The sequence below is a fragment of the Symphalangus syndactylus genome, chromosome 5 (assembly GCF_028878055.3).
Source record: "Symphalangus syndactylus isolate Jambi chromosome 5, NHGRI_mSymSyn1-v2.1_pri, whole genome shotgun sequence".
Taxonomy (NCBI): domain Eukaryota; kingdom Metazoa; phylum Chordata; class Mammalia; order Primates; family Hylobatidae; genus Symphalangus; species Symphalangus syndactylus.
In genome coordinates, this window is record NC_072427.2 from 6,666,981 (window position 1) to 6,689,881 (window position 22,901).

General features: G+C 45.5%; 1 protein-coding gene, 1 long non-coding RNA gene and 1 pseudogene across 4 annotated transcripts; 1 reads left to right on the plus strand and 2 right to left on the minus strand.

Moving 5' to 3' along the window:
• Positions 1 to 4,056: 4,056 nt before the first annotated feature.
• LOC129483254 (uncharacterized) lies at positions 4,057 to 12,564 on the minus strand (annotated as a pseudogene).
• Positions 12,552 to 22,800, plus strand: LOC129482000 (dynamin-3-like). 2 transcript variants are annotated; one of them, XR_010120982.1, is made up of 6 exons: positions 12,552 to 12,618; positions 13,983 to 14,112; positions 17,997 to 18,134; positions 18,921 to 19,132; positions 19,701 to 20,173; positions 21,517 to 22,800. XR_010120982.1 is itself a non-coding variant. In XM_063640062.1 (5 exons), exons 2-5 carry the CDS (start codon positions 14,023 to 14,025, stop codon positions 19,843 to 19,845), a joined length of 585 nt encoding a protein of 194 aa, XP_063496132.1. In that variant the 5' UTR covers positions 12,552 to 12,618; positions 13,983 to 14,022; the 3' UTR covers positions 19,846 to 21,075. The 2 variants fall into 2 exon arrangements, 1 of the variants encoding a protein (XP_063496132.1); XM_063640062.1 differs by lacking the exon at positions 21,517 to 22,800 and having other exon boundaries at positions 19,701 to 21,075.
• On the minus strand, positions 16,269 to 21,489 carry LOC134736757 (uncharacterized). 2 transcript variants are annotated; one of them, XR_010120984.1, is made up of 3 exons: positions 20,783 to 21,104; positions 20,016 to 20,196; positions 16,269 to 19,503 (listed from the first exon to the last, which is right to left on the minus strand). It is a non-coding gene; the product is annotated as an uncharacterized lncRNA (long non-coding RNA). The 2 variants fall into 2 exon arrangements; XR_010120985.1 differs by lacking the exon at positions 20,783 to 21,104 and adding an exon at positions 21,416 to 21,489 and having other exon boundaries at positions 19,126 to 19,503.
• Positions 22,801 to 22,901: the final 101 nt, after the last annotated feature.

Here is a 22,901-nt window from a genome sequence, read left to right on the forward strand (position 1 = left end):
TACTTGTCTCATGATAAATTCTAAACTCCTTAGTTTTATGTTGACCATGACCATTTTTGATCTGACCCTGTCCGTCTCTCCCTCCTAATTCTCATTTCTCTCCACCAAATACTCCACCCTTTGTACTAAACAACGTGCCTCTACTTTCATCTCTTCATACTTATATTTTTTCCTTGATCCTTAACTTTGCTCACAATGTTCCTGCCATCTGGAATAGCATTTTCCCTATTGGCCTGGAAAATTTGACTATTCCTTTGCGACGGAATTCAGTTTTCACTTCCCCGTGAGTGACCTTCTTAGGACAAACTGACAGTATCTTATATTGTAGTCCCACAGTCCAATAGGCAGTCTTCAAGTGTCCAGTATGACAGTGCATGATATTTGTTGTTTATATGCCTATTTCCCCCACTGGCTTTGAGAAACTTGAGGGATTGTTGTAACCACTTTTATCTCCAGTGTCTAGCAGAGTGTGCATCTATTTGTGTTTTGAATGAGTGAGTGAATTAATGAATGATGAGAAAGCAATGACCTATGTTTTGTCTCTACCTCTTACACAAGATTATAGATAGACTGATTTAACTGAAGATTCCAGGTCCTATTCCTTTTGCTGTTGTTATTGTATATGTTAGCAAAAAGCTTCATCCCTTCCAAAAACTTCTTCAGTGGTAGCAATAAATTCAGTGTCTTCTGGAAGCAACATTGTGCTCTCTCTCTCTCTCCCTGATTTGCCTATTGCTACTTTGAATAGTATGTGTTTATGACTTTATAATTCATTACAGTACATGTAATAGGAGCCCTGCTATTTCTTCATAAGTGGTTATGAAAAAATATTCACACTTGCTTATGTTTTGTGAACATCTATATGTGGTGGAGCACATGTTATTATAATCTTATTTTAAGCGGAAATATAGATTAAAGGATTTTCTCTTACTGTTCTTAATGTAAAGCTTCTAAATTAGATATACAAAAGCACTCATCTAGAAGCTAGTGGAACCACAAGCAAAACACAGAAAAAGGCTTACCGAGAACAAATTATAACAAACGTTAGTTTATTGCAATAGAATTACTGAATTAGTACATGATGGAACAAAAGATCTATAACAAGTTTAGATGTCAGTAACTTATTGGACATGGATTGTATATACTGTACCCACAAAATTCTATCAAATTGTTTCTATTTCAAGAAATTTTCAGTTTATTCATGTTCAACAGAAAAGTTAATTATACCTGAAATATAAACTGAATGGAAAACATTGGCATTGTATTTCCTGGCTTTCTGGGAAGAATGTGGGAGTGGGGTTAATATGGAAATGCAAGAGAAAGCTCTTGACTCCTCTCCTTGCTCCCAGGATAGGACAAAATACACACGGCCAAGAATGAGAAAAGTAGGACAAAACCCAAGGTAGTCGAGAGAGTTATGACCCTGAGGTGTGAGGTAAGATCTGGCCCTGGGAATGTTGACTGACACTGCAATATTTCGTGTCTAGACTGGAATGATTAGATACGAAGTGGGTTAACTTGGAGTCTTTAGAGATGGCGCTATTCCCAGAAAGATAAATGAGATCCAGTCCTAGGACAAAAGGACAAACATCACTGGTCGGAAAAAGAAAAAATGATTTAGAAAAAGAGAGAAAGAGAAACGAAATGTAGAGGAGAAGAAGAAATCGCAAGGATGGAGACCAAAGGGTTTGCCAGACAGTCTGTTCCTTGGGAATGTGAGTTACACAGCAACCTGGAAGATGATGCTACTTCCAAGCCCATGATTCTTTCTCCATGACTTAGGACACTAGTCACGAAGAAATAGAACACACCTTTCTCTTTCTAGATCTCATTGTCAGTTGAAGAACTGCTACTCATGGCCTGCTAGAGTGAAACTCATTGGTTCTAGGAATGAATGAAATTGGACCTGCTGGAGGCTTTTAATTATTATGTGGGCATCAGAACTGATGAGGATTGGTGTGGGTGTTATTTCAATAAAGTGTTATAAACAATTCATATATGAAAACTTTACTTTTTCTTAATTTATAAATACACTAATATAGTATTTCAATGTTGTTATTCAAATTAAAGACCATGTCAGTTCTTAGACACAATCTCTTACTGTGTATTAATCTCAATAAGACATTGTAATAGCCACATATATATTTTATATATATATAAATTAATAGACATTACTTTTTGAGCTGTTTTGGGTTTACAGACAATATTAGTGAAAATTAAAGTGCGTGTCCATAGACTCTCTCACTCCACCCCCATTTCTCCTATTTTTAACAACTTATGGGTTTTTTTTTTTTTTTTTTTTTTTTGAGACGGAGTCTTGCTCTGTCACCCAGGCTGGAGTGCGGTGGCGCAATCTCGGCTCACTGCAAGCTCCGCCTCCTGGGTTCACGCCATTCTCCTGCCTCAGCCTCTCCGAGTAGCGACTACAGGTGCCCGCCACCACGCCCGGCTAATTTTTTGTATTTTTTAGTAGAGACGGGGTTTCACCGTGGTCTCCATCTCCTGACCTCGTGATCCGCCCGCCTCGGCCTCCCAAAGTGCTGGGATTACAAGCGTGAGCCACCGCGCCCGGCCCATCTTATGGTATTTTTAACATTAGCATGTTACATTTGTTACAAGTGATGAGCCAATGTTGATAAGTTATTTTTACCTAAAGTTCATAATTATATTAGGGTTCACTCTTTGTGGTGTCCATTTTACGGATTTTAACAGGGTATAGTAAGACGTACCCACCATGACAATGGTACACAGAATAATAGTTTCACTACCCTTAAAATTCCCTGTGCGCTACCTAGTTATTCCTCCTTTCTTTCCTCCCCAGGAACCCCTGGAAATGACTCATCTTTTTACTGTCTCCAGTTTTGCCTTTTTCAAAATGTCACATACTTGAAACTACATAGTGTGTAGGCTTTCACATTGGCTTCTCTCACTCAGTAACACGCATTTAAGGTCCTTCCATGCCTTTTTGTGGCTTGATAGCTCTTTTTCTATACAGAACTGATTCATATTCCATTGTATGGCTACACCATAGAGTTGCTGGTCCATTTGCCTATTGAAAGGTATCTTGGTTGTTTCTGTTTTGGTAATTATGAATAACACTGGTATAAACATTTGTGTGCATGTTTTATGTGGGCATAAGTTTTCAACTCATTTGGCAAATACCAAGGAGCACAGTTATGGAATCATAGGCTAAGAGTGTGCTTAGTTTCATAAGAAACTGCTGAGCTGTCTTCCAAAGTGGATGCACCATTTTGCATCCCCACTAGCAATGAATAAGTTATTTCTGCTCATTGTTTTTGCCAGCTCTCAGTAGTGCTGGGATTTTGGATTTTGGCCATTATAATAGCTATGCAGTGGCATCTCATTGTTTTAGTTTGCAATTTTCTAATGACATATGATATTGAGCATCTTTCCATGTGCTTATTTACCATGACTAATATGTTGCCATCAGTAACTTTCCTTTCCCTTTCCATTGCCAGTGAGATCCAGCATTTTTTTTTTTTTTTTGAGACACAGTCTCGCTCTGTCGCCCGTGCTGGAGTGCAGTGGTGCAATCTCAGCTCACTGCAACCTCCACTTCCCAGGTTCAAGTGATTCTCCCTGCCTCAGCCTCCTGAGTAGCTAGGATTACAGGCACCCACCACCACGCCTGGCTAATTTTTTTTTTTTTTTTTTTTTTAGTAGAGAGGGTGTTTCGCCATGTTGGCAAGGCTGGTCTGGAACTCCTGACCTCAGATGATCTGCCCTCCTCAGCCTCCCAAAGTGCTGGGATTACAGGCATGAGCCACCGCACCTGGCCAGATCCAGTATTTCTTAATGGAAACTAAAACTTCACCAGTTACCACATTTTTCCCCATATATTTGTAATAAGTTCCAATGTCTGATAAGGCAAGTCCAACCCTCTGCATTTTTAAAACTTAATCAAGTTATTTATTAAAAATTAATATTCTATGCACATTTTAGAATCAAATTTTTATTAAAATCAATGACCATATTAGATTTATTGGAAAATAATGTAATTTAATATTAAGTTATCACATCCATTAACATGATAATTCTCTACTTATTTGGATTTCCTTTAAGATAAATTCCTAAAATTTTCTATATAGATGGTTTTAGGGTTTTTTTTTTTTTGTAGCTTAACTACAAGATACTTTGTAGTGTCTGAATTTTTATTACAGTTTTACACCTTCTATTCAATTATTGCTGACACGGAAGAACTTTTTCTTCAGCATCTATTTTAGATTTAGTGGGTACATATGCAGGTTTGTTACATGGGATACTGCTTGATGCTCAGATTTGGAGTACAAATGTATCCATTAACCAGATGGTGAACATAGCATGCAATATTTGTTCAACCCTTGTCCTTCTCCTTCCATCCCCCATCTAATAGTCTGTTACTTTGTACTGTTTTCTATTATAAATTGGGGGGAAGCCATTATTATTATATATTAGCTTCAGAACAACTAGGTTCAAGTCATGGAAAACAATTTCACACAAACAACTTTAGGAAACACTGCTTTGAAAACAGTAATCTGAATTATAGCTGAAGCCACAGAAGCCAAATATTTACTAAAGGTTCTTTTAAGAAAAATAAGTTGGCCGGGAGCAATGGCTCACACCTGTGATCCCAGCACTTTGGGAGGCCGAGGTGGGTGGATCATGAGGTCAGGAGATTGAGACCATCCTGGCCAACATGGTGAAACCCTGTCTCTACTAAAATAAAATATAAAAATTAGCCAGGCATGGTGGCACGTGCCTGTAGTCCCAGCTACTCAGGAGGCTGACGCAGGGGAATTGCTTGAACCAGGGAGGCGGAGGTTGCGGTGAGCTGAGACTGCGCCACTGCACTTCAGCCTGGTGACAGAGCAAGACTCTGTCTCAAAAAAAAAAAAAAGAAAGAAAAGAAAAGAAAAAAAACAAGTTGTATGGAAGGAGGACATCATTAACAGTGTATCTCTTCAATAATGGTTTATTTTATTATTCTCATTCTTCTCATTCCTCTCTTACTATGTCCCAAATCTCTTTACAGGCTAAAAGAAACTCTTCGGAATTAATCCTATTCATAAAGAACACCACTTACTGAGTACTGCATTTTCTTCTTCAAATTCTTCAGCATACATTGGGAATACACCCTATGGACCATTTTTATGTTTTTAGTCTTGGGGTTTTTTTTTTTTTTTTTGGCTAAAGAAACTGCAAAAAAAGATTTAGGACCTCATTCTATTAGGTTAGTATTTGTCTAGTAAATGTCAGCATAAGCAAAATAAAATACATGTTGTTGCTCTGGACTGAAACCCCTCAAAACCATATTGTAAAAATTACAAAAAAAATTAACTGAAATCATGTTTTTAAAAATCTTGTAGATGAAAAGATATGATATATAGTAGGTTTAGGTACCTATTTCAATGGTTCCCAAAGTGGGGCCCTCAGACGCCCAGGTCCAAACTATTTTAACAGGAATACTAACATGGTGACATTTGCTGTAAGGGTGCAAATACAATAGTGGGTAAAAATGCTGGTACTTTAGCACAAACAAAGGCAGTAACACAAAACTTAGTAGTCATGGTATTCTTCACTATGCACAGGAAAGGTTTAAAAAGGAAGGGCAGGCCGGGCATGGTGTCTCATGCCTGTAATCCCAGCACTTTGGGAAGCCGAGGCAGGTGGATCACTTGAGGTCAGGAGTTTGAGACCAGCCTGGCCAACATGGTGAAACCCCATCTCTATAAAAAGTACAAAATTTAGCTGGACATGGTGGTTGCATACCTGTAGTCCCAGCTACTTGGAAGGCTGAGGCAGGAGGATTGAGCCCAGAAGGTGGAGGCTACAGTGAGCTGTGATCATGCTACTGCCCTCCAGCATGGGTGACAGAACAAGGCCCTGTCTCAAAAATAAAAAGAATGTCTATGATGAAGCAGTGAAAATTTTACTACATCTTCATCCTTGAACATGTCTCTTTAATATTTCCAGTGATGAAACTGGAAGTACACATGAGCATTCCTGCAGACTGCCTGAGAAAAAACCCTCGTGTGTCTATGATGAAGCAGTGAAAATGTTACTACATCTTCATCCTTGAATATGTCTTGTTAATATTTCCAGTGATGAAACGGGAAGTACACATGAGCATTTCTGCAGAATCCTGAGAAAAAACCCTCGTGTGACTAAGTCGTGAAGTGAATTAACCACTTTAATGGAACACCATTTTTACTTGAAAGGATGACTGACAATGTTATTTCAACTTGGGTTTTTGGGAGACATTTTCTCAAAAAATGAGATTCTGTCATTTCAAGAAAAACAACAGACAGGCCATAATAAAATTCAATAATAAAATTGCTAATAATAAAATTCAAGCTTTTGAACAAAAAATTAGAATTTTAGAAAACTTATATCCACCATAGCTTTCCAAAAGTATTCTGATGAGATTGATGGTGACATTGATAAATGTTTTTGATACTGTATAATCAAATGTATCAACACGTAGAAGATCTCAGTGAACCATTATTTTCTAAATGACCAATGCATGATGTTATAATATCATGCAACGGTAAAAGATCCAAAGTTCAAGAAAAACCAAGTTTTGATGGAGTATCAAAAAAGAAGCCTATGCAACATGGCAAAACCCTGTCTCTACAAAAAGATACAAAAAATTAGCCAGGTGTGGTGATACACACCTGTAGTCCCAACTACTCTGGAGGCTGAGGTGTGAGGATCACCTGAGTCCCCGGAAACTAAGGCTGCAGTGAGCTGTGATCACACCACTGCATTCCAGCCTGGGCAACAACAGGGCAAGACCCCATCTCAAAAAAAATAAACAAACAAATATATATATATATCTCCACAATGATCTAAAATGGCTATCTGTATGAGATTGGACATTGTTCACAATTTTTAAAGCAAATATCATACAATAAATTGAATGCAGATGAAAATGACATACCAAACATCAAACAAATTTGCAAAAAAATGTAAGATTGTGCTACTTCGGGTTTAGAAATGTTTTCATAAAAGCATTTATAACAATATGTGGTGAGCTTTTAAAGAATAGTTTAAATATTTCTGATTTAGTTTCTAGCGATAAATACCAATAGATATAACCTACGTAAACCAAAGCTCCTTGGGCCCTCAATATATTTTTAAGACTGTAAAGGAGTCCTGATTCCAAAATTTTGAGAAATGCTGCCTTCCCCTCCATTTTCCTTCCTTCCCTAGAATTTCTTCATTGGAAGAAACATCCCTTAGCCATTCCATATTAACTTACAGAGTTCCATTGAGGCCAGTTTTGCTACCTCCCTCCCATCTTTCCACCTCCCTCTCTTGGCACAAAACCTGACCAACCCACCCCATTTCCAGTGATTAGCTGTCAAGGTGGGTTAAGCCAAGAAAATCTGGGTTTTCCCTGAGACTAGACCTCTCTTTCTGGGAGATCTGGAATCACAGGGACAAGGTTGGCCACATTGGGATAGTCAGAATTCATCTTGCCTAAATGGGGAGAGGTTAGGCAAGTTTCTAGAAAGCCAAACTGCTTTCTAGAAAGTCAAAGATAATTATACTTTGTGCCACGACTGTGAGACTGCCCATTTTATTGCACACTTTCTAACATTTTTACCAAACTGATAAATACAAGCTGGTACCTAGAAGAAAAAAAGGCTGGGTATGGTGGCTCACGCCTGTAATCCCAGCATTTTGGAAGGCCAAAGCAGGTGGATCACCTGAGGTCAGGAGTTCAAGACCAGTCTGGCCAACATGGTGAAACCCCACCTCTGCTAAAACTACAAAAATTAGCTGGGCGTGGTGGCAGGCACCTGTAATCCCAGCTACTTGGGAGGCTGAGGCAGGAGAATCGCTTGAGCCCAGGAGGCAGAGGTTGCAGTGAGCTGAGATCACACCATTGCACTCCAGCCTGGGCGACAAGAGCGAGACTTCATCTCAAAAAAAAAAAAAAAAAAAAAAAAAACTTTCCATACAATATAATTTGTTCCATCTCTAGAAACCAATTCAGCAATGAGAACTGAAAGCTACCACTTGGAAGGTTTCAAGGATTCAACTCTACCTATTGATGTCTAAAGCATTAGTTAAGGTAGAAAAAAATACACACACACACACACACACACACACACACCCACACACACCCACACACCCCTATGTATTCAGTACCAGGAAACATAACTGACTAGATGGTATAGTCATCCAACAGAAAGCGCATAATAACTGAAGCCACTGTAGAGGAGTAAGTTATGACACAGATCTACAATATTGTTGAGTGAAAAAGCAGATTACAAAAAAAATCTGATTTTTCAAGGGAGAGGGAACATATACATACATAGGAGAAAAGAAATGAGCAGATGACTGGAAAAATACAAAATTCTGATAGTGGTACCTTCTGAGTGATAGAATTATCGGTAGTATTTTCTGGTTTTGCCTAAAAATTTTCTAAATTTCTTAAAATAAGAAGGTTTTGTTATCCATATGATAAAAGATCCACCACCACAAGAAACTTAACCTTCAGCACAAACTCTACAACATGTTCAAAGTTTGTTCAGTTTAATATTTATGAGACAATCTATTTTGAAAGACAACTAAAATGATGACCAATATTTAAACCTATGCATTAATATTTTTCAATCATAGGCTTTAAATTTTGTAATTCTGATAAGGTTAAGCTTTATATCCACCTTGAAAAGATAAGTTTTCTATTTGTCTTCAAAACATGACCTAAAATATGCCAGTTTTTAAACAGCGAATGGTGCTCAAAAATCGCAATATAAATTCAGGCAGTGTTCCTTACATAGACTGTTTAAGTGCTTCTAACACTGCTGTTTTTCACCGGTTATGAAAACACATTACAATTATCTACGCATCTAATTATTCAGGTCCCTTGTTTCTCCTCCATTCTATTAGTTTTATAGTAATTTTAAGGCCTGTAAGGATGAAGTTGTCTGTGACAGCTACCACAAAGGTTACTATAAGTGGACAAATTTCAAACAAGTTTATCACCACTACCATCCCCACCATAAAACTGTCTTGATCAAGGGCAACACATTTCAAGGTTAACCAAGACAACCTCTTTACTTGTCACTGCTCAAGAAAAGGATTTTTTGGTCTTATTTAGAATTAACTTTCTGTATCCATTTTTCTCCATAAATCCACTGAGACCAATGTGTGGCTCTATCTCAAGCAACAGCAAGCAAAACTGCCTGCCAGAATGTTCAGTTTTTGTATCTTTACAAATATAGGACACAGCTCTCTTTTGATACCATAATTTTTTGAAAACTGATGCACAAACTTCTTGAAAATTCAGCCAGGCACAGTGGCTCACGCCTGTAATCCCAGCATTTTAGGAGGCCGAGGCAGGTGGATCACGAGGTCAGGAGTTCAAAACCAGCCTGGCCAAGATGGTGAACCCCGTCTCTACCAAAACTATAAAACTTAGACAGGTGGGGTGGCAGGTGCCTGTAATCCCAGCTACTCAGGAGGCTGAGGCAGGAGAATCGCTTGAACCTGGGTGGCGGAGGTTGCAGTGAGATGAGATCATGCCACTGCACTCCAGCCTGGGTGACAGAGTGAGAATCCGTCATAAAAGAAAAAAGAAAAGAAAAGAGAGTGAAGGGAAGGGAAGGGGAGGGGAGGGGAGGGAAGGGAAGGGAAGGGAAGGGAAAGTTCAGATATACAGCAGTTGTAATTCTTCTGAAAGCTAGTTATGGGACATACTACTTTCATATTTTGCTGTTCAATAAATGGGTGGAGAATAAAGTAAACTGACAGAATTACCATATAAAATAAAATTCTAAGTGCTCTGACAACAAAAGAAACTTATACACACACACACACACACACACACACACACACGGTTTTCCCCGCTAATCATTTTACAACTAAACAACCAAAGTAGCTAACCCAGAGCCCACAACAGCAGAGTAAAAATTCTAACACTTGGTTAAATAAAAATGCACATATACCCCTGTGAGTAAAAAAAAATGCTTAAGTATTCAAAGACAGACAGCAATTACAGCTACTGAGAACATCATTGAAGCAAACTGAGGCAGAGAAAACAAAGGTGCTGATGAGGAGTTGAACCACCTAACCTGCAGAAGCCCACTGGATGGTTTCCTAGGTTCCGAGTTGGCATTGTCTTTCAGAATGATTTCTAAAAGAGATCACATAATACTGTTACAAAGGAGAAAGGGACCCTCGCTTTATCTCTCCGGCTCTCCAGTCATGCTTTACATTTTCACTTCTTGCACTCTCTTTCATACGAAATCAATTTACAGACTTCCATCAAGCCCTCAGAGACCTTTTTGTACGATCTGTGACAAGTTCTTGATGTAGCTCTGCACTTTTGACAAATTCTTAGCAGTTAACCTACAAGGCAGTTAAGATTTTTGTTCAAGCACAATATAGCTAGAATAGGGTCATATACTCAATAAAACAAATATTTACCAAGCATTTACTGACTGTAAGATAAAAAGCACAAAGCATAATTATAAAATATTTTCCCCTGCCACCATAAAAAAAAATTAAAAAGGCTTACAGAATATAGCATAATATGACCAAAGCAAAAAGTGAGGACCAAAGAGGGGAGGAAGGGAAATTATCAACATGAACTGGATATGACCCAGGAGAGCCTTGATGGTCAGACATGTAAAGACAAATTGGGTAGGGTTAAGGGGTGGAGGTCAGGGACACATTCTACAGGGGAAAACCAGCTGACACAGAAGCCTAAAAGGAAAAGCTGGCAGACACCTGTACAGGACTCTTACCTGCCGCCTCGACGGTACAATGAGCCTTTCCAGAACACAGCAGCGCGTGGCCAGGCCCGGGGGAGAGGGATCGCTCAAACAGCACCAGAGGCTGCATTCCACCTTTTCCTCCGTCAACGAGTCCGTTTTCATTGTTAGTTTCTCCTTAAACACAAACTTAAAAACAACTGGCTTAAATCTACTGTCGCATCTTGCGTGATCATGTTTGTGCCTTACAGTGACAGGTTGCAAATGATAGAAATTCAACTCAAACTGTCACAAGAAAAGAAGGAAAGGCTTGTAACTATTTAAACGTATTGCTAATTAAAGATGTCTGTACAAATTGACTCAGGAAAAAAAAAAAAAAAAAAAAAAAAATTGGCCGAAGACGCGGCAACGGGGAAAACCTGACTGAAGAATGAGGCCTTAAAACTTAAGAGTCTTGTGTCCCGGCGCGGTGGCTCACGCCTGGAATCCCAGCACTTTGGGAGGCAGAGGTGGGTCATTTGAGGTCAGGCGTTCGAGACCAGCGTGGCCAACACGGTGAAACCCCTTCTGTACTAAAAACACAAAAGTTAGCCAGCCTTGGTGGGGGGCGCCTGTAATCCCAGCTACTCGGGAGGCTGAGGCAGGAAAATCCCTTTAACCCGTGGACTGTCAAGAGACATAGGCTGCAGTGAGCCGAGATCCCGCCACTGCACTCCAGCCTGGGCGACAGAGTGAGACTGTGTCAAAAAAAGAAAGAAAGAAAAAGAAAACTTTTTTTTTTTTTGAGAGAAGTCTCGCTCTTGTCCCCCAGGTTTGAGTGCAACGGCTTGATCTCGGCTCACTGCAACCTCCGCCTCCCGGGTTCAAACGATTCTCCTGCCTCTGCCTCCCAAGGAGCTGGGATTAAGGCGCCTGCCACCACGCCCGGCTAATTTTTGTGTTTTTTAAGTAGAAACGGGGTTTCACCACGTTGGCCACGCTGGTCTCGAACTCCTGACCTCAGGAGATCCGCCCGCCTCGGCCTCCCAAAGTGCTGGGATTACAGGCGTGAGCCACCGCGCCCAGGTAAAAAACCCGAACATCTTAGAGGCCTTTTCCCTTGGGCGCCTGGGCTCAAACAACGCTGGAGCGCCCTGCCCCGCCCTGTCGCGGTCCCGGGAGCAGTCCCGCTGACTGAGGGCGACCACCGGTCCCAGGAGGGCTCCGGCCGCCGCGGGCTTCCACCTCGGTGCGCAGCGACGGGGGCCAAGAAGGGCCAGCAGCCCCCAAGCCAGCCCCGCGCTCGGAGCGCGAGAGACGCGCCCTCCGCCTCCTCCCGCCCAAGCCTCGCGCAGTCCCGGGGGCGGGGCCGGCCCGTTGAGGGAGAATCGGGGGGAACCGGGGCCTCTACTGGGCAGGCGGCCGTTTGTCCCGGGACGCCCCGCTCTCCGCCCCGGCCCTGTCCTCACCGCGATGTCGCGGTGGAGCGTGAGCCGCCGCTGCGGCTCCTGGTTCTCGTGGAAGGTAGACGCCAGCACCTTCCGCCTGGCCTTAACCCTGACGGGGACATCTTCCCCTCAACTCCGGCGGGAGGGGCGCGGAAGGGGAGCCGGTCCGGAGCCGCTGTCACTGCTGCGACCACCGGCGGGACCGCCCGGCCGAGCTCTCGCGGCGTCGCCTCTCCCCGCCGCCTCAACCTTCGTGGGAGCGCGGGTGGAAAATGGCGAGGGGCACCGAGGCCTCGGCGGGGAGCGGTGTGGCGGCCTCGGGGGCTGCTCCCTGTGTAACCGACTCCGCCGACAGGACGGGCGGCTCCTGTCAGCCGCAGCTTAAAAGGGCAACAGCGGCCGGGCGCGGTGGCTCACGCCTGGAATCCCAGCACTTTGGGAGGCCGAGGAGGGCGGATCACGAGGTCAGGAGATTGAGACCATCCTGGCTAACACAGTGAAACCCCGTCTCTACTAAAAACACAAAAAATTAGCCGGGCGCGGTGGCGGGCGCCTGTAGTCCCAGCTACTCGGGAGGCTGAGGCAGGAGAATGGCGGGAACCCGGGAGGCGGAGCTTGCAGTGAGCCGAGATTGCGCCACTGCAGTCCAGCCTGGGCGACAGAGCGAGACTCCGTCTCCAAAAAAGAAAAAAAAAAAGGGCAGCAGCACCACCACCCCGCTACCGCCTGGGAAAGGGCTGCCCCAACCCTGCCACCTTCCCTGTCACCCCTTCACCCCTCACCCCGGCGCGCACCCGTTTTGGCGGTTGCAGGAGTCCAGAGCGCGCGCGCTCCCGGCTGCCCCCTCCTCCCCTTTCTGCCCGACCCACCTAGTCCCTACATTCCTCACACTCGCCTACTGGAGGCTCAGGGCGGCACAACCACCAACTGTAGTGTGTGTGTTTCTCCCGTGTGTGTGTGTGTGTGTGTGTGTGTGCGCGCGCGCGCGTGTGTGTGTCCCAAGGGAACAGAGCACTGCTGAGTTCAGGTTGATTATTAGGTCGTGGACTGTCAGCAAAATACAGTCACAAGAAGGCTGTGGGCTGTTTTGTCTTTTGCGGTGACATCATGTTGCTCATGTTTTATGTTTTTCAGAGTTCATTAGTTTCTATTTGTTCTCAGTTAATATCCAGCTCAATAGATAGCATAAGTAGAATACCCCCAAACTGAAAGTCACCTACATAAAGTGTAGTGAAAAATATGTCACCCACTTAAACGATAGCTTAAACCGTAGTTGAAGATGTGTAGACACTAGTTTTGTGTAGCCAACACTAGGTAATGGGGTAAGGGCACAGGATCCCGGGGCTCTACTGCCTGGGTTCAAGTTCCAACTTAGCCATTTGCTGGCTGTGAAATACTAGACAGCTTTAAGCCTCAGTTTCTTTTTTTTTTAAAACTTAATCCCAAATGTGATAGTAAGTCTCAGTTTCTTGATCTGAAAAACAGAAATTATTCAATGAGAGTCTATGTGAAAACATTAAAGTTTTTAAAGCCACTGCCTGGCTCAGGAAAGTCCTCAGCTTTAGCCGTTATTAGCTATAATTATTATTGTGTTGGCTACAGGTGCATTAATGAGGTAGGAAAATGCTCAAGGATAACAACCAAGTATCCGAATTATCTCGTGAGACTGAGAGAGATGCATATGTGTGCATGCTCGTGTTTCAGCTCAGAGCCCTTTGTCTAGAAGACTTTTGAACTCAGAGGCCCAGGCACTATCAACTTGACTTTGCAATGGAGCCATCACTTTTGTTGATCAATGAAATTGACATAATGCTCATTTTTTTTTTAGCACCAACCGTGTGCCGAGAGCTAACTGTGTCAAGAAGAGCATGCTTCAGTTGGCTGGCGTGAGCAATTCGACTTGTGGAGGAGTGAGAAATGTTAGGGTTGAGACAAGAAACATAAAACCCCAGGGTAAGGTAGGAATCACTGAAAGGCAGAGGAACTGGCGTCCAGTACTGAGTTAGGCTTTGCTGGCTTCTGGCTCTACAGATGGCTCTTTGAAGAGGAAAAAATTAAGCCAGGCCCGAGGGCACAGATCCTAAGGGAATGCTGACAGCCTAGGCTGTTTTCTATGGAAGAGAAGCAGAGGGTGGCACCTGGTTGAAAGAGGGGGTTGGGGGACAGAGCTTGAGCCTGTGTTTACAGATGGAGTCCTCTGATTAAACTGGCGACTGGGGAAGGAGATCGTGCCCGGATCAGGGGACCTCAAATCAGAACTCTTCACACCCACACCCCTTCTTTTCAGGGCGTCTTTCATTGCAAACAACAGATAAACTAGTTGGAAAGCTCAGCAGATTCTCACGGTGGTGCCTAGCAGGCCAGGCCTAGCTGCCCTTTAACCTGTGACTGAGGATGATGCCACTGGCCTGTAAACACGCACTGGAAAATCTTTATGTGCATGGACACGCCATGCCCTACAGAGACAGCTGTGCACGGTTCTTTAGGTTTGGGGTGCTGTGCTGGCAGTTGCCTGATAAATGTGTAGGATTAAAATGGGATGCCCTGGAGCTTAGCTAATCTTTATCCCCCCTCCCCCCTCTAAAATGAAGGGGCTGCTAGTTTTGTTTGCTTTAGGAAAGACGGATCTTTCATTGTTTTGAGAACCTTTGGAGAAAGATTTCTTGGGAGGAAGTGATCCTGAACCCCCAGAGATTTTCTCATTTACTGGTGCACCGGCTTTAGAGTCCTAGGTCTTCATCCCGGCCCAGCCACCCTCCATCTGTGTGACCTTTGAGAAGTTGCTTGACTACACTGTGTCTCTTTGTCACCTATGAGTGGAGGTTGCTACATTGCTACTGTGTGGAGCACCCACCCCCAGGCACTCTCACAGGGTGATGGTGAAGAGTAAATGCAATAATGAGGCTGAAGGAGGAGGATCACTTGAAGCCAGGAGTTCGAGACTAGCCTGGGCAACAAAGCCAGACCACATTTCTATGAAAATGTTTTTTTAAAAATTAGCTGGACTTGGCGGCTTAGGCCTATAGTCCAGCTACTCGAGAGGCTGAGGTGAGACCACTTGAGCCCAGGAGTTTGAGGCTGCAGTGAGCTGTGATCGCACCACTGCACTCCAGCCCAGGAAACAGAGAGACCCTATCTCAAATAAATGAATAAGTAAATAAATAAAATAATAAAATAATGCATGCAATTAGTACATGATCAGGCACATGATAAATGCTCGATAAATGGTAGCCCCAATAAACTTTGTAATGTTTTAAGGGAGGATGTCCTTTGGACTCAGCCCAGTGACAGAGCATTTGAAAACACTGAGCACTTTGGGAGGCCAAGGCGGGTGGATCATGAGGTCAGGAGATCGAGACCACGGTGAAACCCCGTCTCTACTAAAAATACAAAAAATTAGCCGGGCGTGGTGGCGGGCGCCTGTAGTCCCAGCTACTGGGAGAGGCCTGAGGCAGGAGAATGGTGTGAACCCGGGAGGCGGAGCTTGCAGTGAGCCGAGATTGTGCCACTGCACTCCAGCCTGGGCGACAGAGCGAGACTCCGTCTCAAAAAAAAAAAAAAAAAAAGAAAACACTGATTTGTATGATGGCTATTTCCTCCAGGTACAAGACTGTACCTCCGGGGACCCAAGGCATCGGCTCAATGGGGCACCTTGCTCTGTTTACTCTTGTTTTGGTCAGCACCGATTGCCCTAGGGCTCAGAAGGACTGCCACCACAGACTTGATTGCCAAGAGTATCCCCCTCCCTAAGCTAGCCAGGGGAAAGCCACTTGCATCATAAGACTACAGGAAATGAAAGGGAATAAAAAGCACAATTTAGTCACCTACTCTCCAGTTGATGGGCAATAGGTTTTTGCTATTTTGAACAGAGCTGTTAGGAACATTCCTTGTCCACATCCCCAGTTTTATATAGGCAAGAATTTCTCTTGCATGTAGAGTAGAATTGCTGGGCTGGGAGGAGTGTGAATATTGAACCTTATGAGAGGGAGCCAAACTGTTTTCCAAAGTGGTCATACCAGTGTATACTCCCAGCAGCAGTTCTTAAGAGATCTCAGGATCTCTATTTTCTGGTGATTTCACAAGCAGTCAAAAAGAATGAACGCCAGCGATAAACAACAATAAGAACTTTAGCAATATAATATTAAGTGAGAACAACAAATTCCAGAAGGATGCATACAGAATACTTTATATGACTTGAAAAGAAAATGTATATATAGGCCCGGCATGGTGGCTTATGCCTGTAATCCCGGCACTTTGGGAGGCCACGGCAGGAGGATTGCTTGAGGCCAGGAGTTCAAGACCAGCCTGGGCAACATAGCAAAACCCTTTCTCTACAAAAAACTAGAAAAATTAGCCAGGTGTAGTGGTGCAGGCTTGTAGTCCCAGCTACTCATGAGGCTGAGGTGGGAGGATCTCTTGAGTTTAGGTGTTCAAGGTTACAGTGAGCCATGATTGCACCACTGCACTCCAGCCTGGGCAACGGAATGAGACCCTGTCTGCAAAAGAAAAAAAAAAAGTAAATAAGTAAAATTTAAAAACAAAATGTGGGCTGGGCACAGATTCTCACGCCTGTAATCCCAGCACTTTGCAGGGCCGAAGTGGGCAGCTTATGAGGTCAGGAGTTGAAGACCAGCCTGATCAACATGGTGAAACCATGTCTCTACTAAAAATAGAAAAATTACCCAGGGTGGTGGTATGTGCCTGTAATCCCAGCTACTCAGGAGGCTGAGGCAGGAGAATCACTTGAACCTGGGAGGCAGAGGTTGCAGTGAGCCAAGATTGTGCCATTGCACTCCAGCCTGGGCAACAGAGCAAGACTCCATCTCAAAAAAAAGAAAAGTTGTTTTTTTAAAAAGATAAACAACATTGACAAACAAAAGGAAACATGACAACTGATACCACAAAAACTCAAAGGATCACTAGTGGCTATTATCAGCAACTATATGCAAACAAATAGGAAAACCCACTAAAAATGGATAAATTTCCAGACACATCCAGACTACCAAGACTGAACCAGGATGAAATCCAAAACCAGAACAGACCAATAACAAATAATGGGATCGAAGCGGTAATGAAAAGTCTCCCAGCAAAGAAAAGCCTGGGACCTGATGATTCACTGCTGAATTCTAGCAAACATTTAAAGAAGAACTAACACCAACCTTACCCAAACAATTCCAAAAATAGAGGAGGAGGGAATACTTCCAAACTCATTCTACAAGGCTAGTATTACCCTGATACCAACACTAAATATACATCCAAAAAAGAAAACTAGAGGCCAGTATCACTGATGAATATTGATGCAAATTCCTCAACAAAGTATTAGCTAATTGAATTCAACAATACATTAAAGTTGGGGTGCAGTGTCCCAGGTTCACTCAACCCTTCCCGTTTTCCTCTCTCTGTGTGTCTACTTTGCTGTGTTCCCTGGTGGCAGTGGTGGTGGCAATGTTGGTGTGTGGGCCTCCCAGGACAAGGGGAAAGTGAGTATGCCCTTTTCTTGCCTCCTGCCAGGCATCTGCAGCCTGGCACAAGCTCTGGCCAGGTCTTCAAGCAAGGGACCTGGAGATGTTCTTTTCCAATTTCTGGATTGGTAACTTGAGGCAAATTCTGGGCACTAGAGTCAGAACTAAGAGGAGACTTGAATCAGGGGAGTCTGGGGTCCTGAGAGGCAGAGGACTGAAACCATCTAGAGTGTGTGGGGAGCTGGGTGCATGTTCAGGCCAGTTGCTTCTCTCTGTGCTTCAGTGTTCCAGGTACGCTTGGAGGGACTGAGATCCTAAGGATTCCTGGAGCCTGGCTGCATGGCCTGGCCACGCTGATGCCCTTGCATTCTCCGTGACAGGACAGCAAGGCCGAGGAGAATGGCTCCGACAGCTTCATGCACTCCATGGACCCACAGCTGGAGCGGCAAATGGAAACCACCCAGAACCTGGTGGACTCCTACATGGCCATTGTCAACAAGACCGTGCGGGACCTCATGGTTGGTGTCAAGCCCAAGACCATCACGCACATCATGATCTACAACGTACATGCACCGCCTCATGGGGGTGGGGGCTCCTGCAGCACTGGGGATGCAGGTGGCCATGTTAGCCTGGGGGAGATGCCGACCAGCCCTATGGGACCAGGTTCAGGGAGGGAGGCACGGTCCAGACCAGAGCTGTCTCATAGAAATATAACGTGGGACTGAGGACAGTGGCCCATGCCTGTAGTCCCAGCACTTTGGGAAGCCAAGGTGGGAGGATAGCTTGAGCCCAGGAGTTTGAGACCAGCCTGAGCAACATAATGAGACCTGGCCTTTACACAAAAATTTTAAAAATAGCTGGGCTTGGTGGTGGCACGTGCCTATAGTCCTAGCTACTTGACAGGCTGACATTAGAGGATCACTTTGAGCCCAAGAGGTTGAGGATGCAGTGAGCGGTGATCTCGCCCACTATACTCCAGCCTAGCGACAGAGTAAGAGCCTATCTCCAAAAAAAATTTGAAAAAACTGAGTAGACAGGTGTCCTGGTAGCATGATAGGTCCAGGGTCCCCTCCCAGATCTGTGAGTTGGACAGCTGACCTTCCCTCTGGACCTCAGTGTCCCTATCTGAGTGAGAAAAGGGCAGTGGGGAGGCAGATCTTTGAGTTTAAGCTGTGTAGAAGCCACATCTGAAAAGCCATACTCAGGGCTCCAACTCCAGCACACAGTCCCAGCAGGGGCCAGCGGGAGGCCAGGGCAGCACAGGCATCAGGACCCAACCTCCTTCCTTCTTTGCCCACTCTCAGACCAAGGAGTTCGTCTTCTCAGAGCTGCTGTCCAACCTGTACTCACGGGGGGACCAGAACACGCTGATGGAGGAGTCGGCAGAGCAGGCACAGCGGCGAGACGAGATGCTGCGCAAGCACCACATGCTGAAAGAGGCTCAGCATCATCCGCGACATCAACACGACCACCGTCAGCACAGCTACGGGGGCCCGTGGACGACTCCTAGCTTCAGGTACAGAGTGTCCCGGCTGGACGCAGGTACCAGGGCTGGCCCCCACTAGCCCCAAAGCCCCCCAGCCTCCATGGCTGAGCTTGTGGGCTCTTGGAACAGGCTCTGCGCCCAAACAGGCAGACATGGGTGCTCTATGGAGCTGTCAGAGGGCTCGTGGCTTATGGTGTAAGGGCTGAGAGCTTGGAGGGGGTTGTGTGTGGGGCTGCACTCTGAGGCCGCCAGAGGCCTAGGAATGTCATCCTGGGCACGCTGTACCTGTTGTGAAGTCTGAGTCATGCTGCCAGGGGAGGGCATCCAGCTCCCAGCCTGGGAGTGCTGAGAGCCAAATCCACTGCAGAGCAGGGGTGATAGTCAGGTCCCACCTCCTCTATCTGTTGACAATCCAGTGGTGATCTAGGATGAATCCTTGAGAGTCCCATACACACAGTCAACCCACAACACACCTCACAGGCCAGGCAGGGACGTACCATCATAGCTGCTAGCATGTGGCTGAAAGCAGGGTCCCTGGCCCCCACTGAAGCACTACCAGCAGCCAGCAGGCTAATGCACCCTGGCCTGTTGCTTCTAGAGGTCGCCTCTGCTATTCAGCCAAGGGGACCCCAGTGCCTGCTGGCCCGGCTGAGCTCCACTCAGCAAGCCCGCCCACCTCCCTTGCCATGGACTCTCCCTCTTTGGCTTTTCCCAGCAGGAAGGGCCCAGCCTCACCTATGTGACCTGCAACCCCCAACAAGCTGAGGCTCCCCTCTTAGACTTATAAGTCTATAGCCAGTGGCATCCGGCTGCCTGTCCTCCCTATCTCCCCCAGGGTCCCTTCAGAGGGTCCTGGGCTTTCTGACTGCCCAGAGGGGCTCCAGCGATCACTCCAGCCATCCATCCCTTTTACCTTCATCATCCTGGTTCAAGTGGTGTTCCTTCTCTATCAGGCCTGGTGGATGTTGCGCTGGGTTCCCAAAAGCAAGAGGTGGCCCGGGGCCAGTGAGTTTGAAGACAGGGTGACCAGAGAAGAGGGAAACCGGAAGGGGCTGAGCATTGCTCTGAACGGTGGGTGCACTGCCCTGGGTGCCCTGCAAGAGGCCAGCATGTGTGGGGTGGGGAGGGCCGCCGCAGACCCCAGACACTAACTGTGAAGCTCTGGCTCCTCCCTCCATCTTCCTCCCCTTTCCCTTCCAGCCCCACTTTCCCAGAAACCTTGCCACACCCACACCTGTGCCCTCCCCTCCGCAGCCCTCCCACAGCTGCTGTGGCACACCTGTGCTCTGCACTTGCCTCATCAGCTCTCTGCTCGCTTTTCTCTCTCCTGTTCCTCTCTGCCTTCTCTCCAACTGCCAGCTGATTGGGTCAGGCAAGACCATCCCATCCTCAGAGCCCCAGCCCCGCCCTTCGACCTCTAAACAGATCCCTCCTCTTCTCAGAGACCTCCCTTTCCAAGCCTGCCTGAGCGGCTGTTCTGTGACTTGACAGTGGCTGCCCCAGCCCCAAAGCCAAAACCAGCCCCCTACATCTGTGACTTAGTCTGTTGTAGTGGTGAGCTGACACATCCAGGTGTGGCCATTGCTGAAAACTTGTGCCCCCTTTGTGATATGCCCCTGTCCTGTTCTATAAATATCTATAAATATACACACACACACACACACATATATATACACATACACCAACATGTGGCCGACCGCCTTGTCTCTAGCCCTGGGAATCAGTCACCGTGCTGTCTTTTTGGAGTCTGTGGCCCAACAAGAGAAAGCTGTCCCCTGACATTGCCCCTCCAAAGTGCACCACCTTCAGTGAGCCTCCCTGTCATGCCTGGCCTGTGGACAGCCAGCCCCGCCATCCCTCCCGCCCCCCACCAAGCATGGGGGTGCTGTGCAGGCCTCTGTGTGGCCTGACAGTCTCTACCAGTCCTGCTGTCCCTCGGCTGAGAATCAAACCCATTTCTGGATGGCGGGGAAGTGTGTCCTCTGCTGGCTGTGTTCTGTGTGGGGCTCAGAGGAGGGGAAAGGCCAAGATATTTCTAGGGCACTGTTGGGAGCTGTGAAAAGGCCACATCCTTTCCAAGGGACACTTTTCCTGGAAAGCCCCTGGAGCTTAGCTGGCTCTTATCCTGTGAAGCTGGCTCTGGCCACCAGGGGGCAGGGCCATGAACTCAGCCTTGAGGGAGCCTGAGGAACAGCCGGCACTCTGGAGGGACAGACAGAACAGGCCACCAGGTGCAGACAGGAGAGGGAGGCAAGGGGATGGAACGGAAGACGCCTGGGGTGGGTGGAAGTCAGTGCCCTTAGGTGCTGGTACCTGTCTTCCCGGCCATGGCTAGATCAGGCTTCTGAGTCTGTTGGCAGTCAGGGCTGGACTGCACCCCATAGGTCCATGGCAGTCCCGGTGGAATCCCCCAGGTGTCACCACGCAGCATACAGTTAACAGGCCTGGAAAGTCCCCAACAGCCCAGCTGGACATGCTCAGACACTCCGGGGCTCCTCGTTCAGTGGCACAAACACCAGGACCCAGTGAGGGAAACGGGAACACACCAGTCTGAGCAGTATGGCTAAATCCATTTATTCCAAAATAAAAAGCAAAATAAACAGGAGTCGCATCACCAGGAGCCATGACCCCATCCCCGCCTCCTTTCTCTGTCCTATGCTAGCAATAAATAAGTTTCCCAGCCACAAATAATTATTAGACCCTCCTCCCCATGTGCCAGCTCCAACCTCCACTAGGTACGATACAGGGGTGGCCGTACCCTCTGGAATATACAAAACATTACACAGACACAATATGTACACTGGGGAAGGGGGCCACCGCAGCAGCCCGTGCCCTCACCTGGTCCACAGTTAGCCCCACTGTCCCACCTCAGCTACCTCTCTGAATAAGAACATGGGAGCCCCCCTGAGGGAAAAGTTACTATGGTGAGAGTAAGGAGGCCATCAGACCTCCTCCAAACAAACCACCTCTGCCAGCCTCTGGCTCTTAAATAACAATCATCATCATCCAGAAATGTAAGGACTCAGCCCTGGTCAAGGCGGCAAAGGGTCTGTTTATCTTTCCCCATTAAACAGAGGTCTTGTGTGTCTACCCTAATTGTAAAGGGGGGCCTGGGAAGGGGTGGTAGGCTCATGGTGGCAGTGGAGACTCCAGCCCTACTTCTCCAGGCTTTGCTGACAGAGGCCTGCTTTTAATTTTTATTTTTATCCCAAGACTTTTTTAAAAATCCCATAACTTCTTTTTCGTAACTTTTTTTGTAACTTTTCACAAAATTTTTTTCTACTTTTTTGCCACAACTTTTTTACATTTTTTATCCCATAACTTTTTCACTCCATAACATTTTTTAATCCCGAACTTTTTTATTTTGTGTTCTTTTAACAAACACTTGCATGGCTATATTACAATTTTGTAAAAATGAAACAGATTATCTCATGCCAAGCATGCCCAGCATTCTCACAGTATCAACACCTTTAATACTATAGTTTTTCAAGACACGCAAAATAAAATTTTAAGGCAAAAACAGCACTTTGCAACCATTTAATAATTTATTACGTTACAGTAGCATCACACTGGCAGTCAATAATGCCACTTTAGGCAAAAGTTTTTCAGTATTTCCATTATACATTCTGTTTACAAGAATTCATAAATTGGTCAAATTCATTCTAAGAAAACTTGGCAAATAAAGCTTTGGACTGGAATTGGCATTTCTTTCTCTACTTTTCCTTCCCACCGTTTCTTTCTTTTAAACTATAGTATTCAATCTTAAAATGTTTTACTTATTTCAGAACTTTAAGATAAC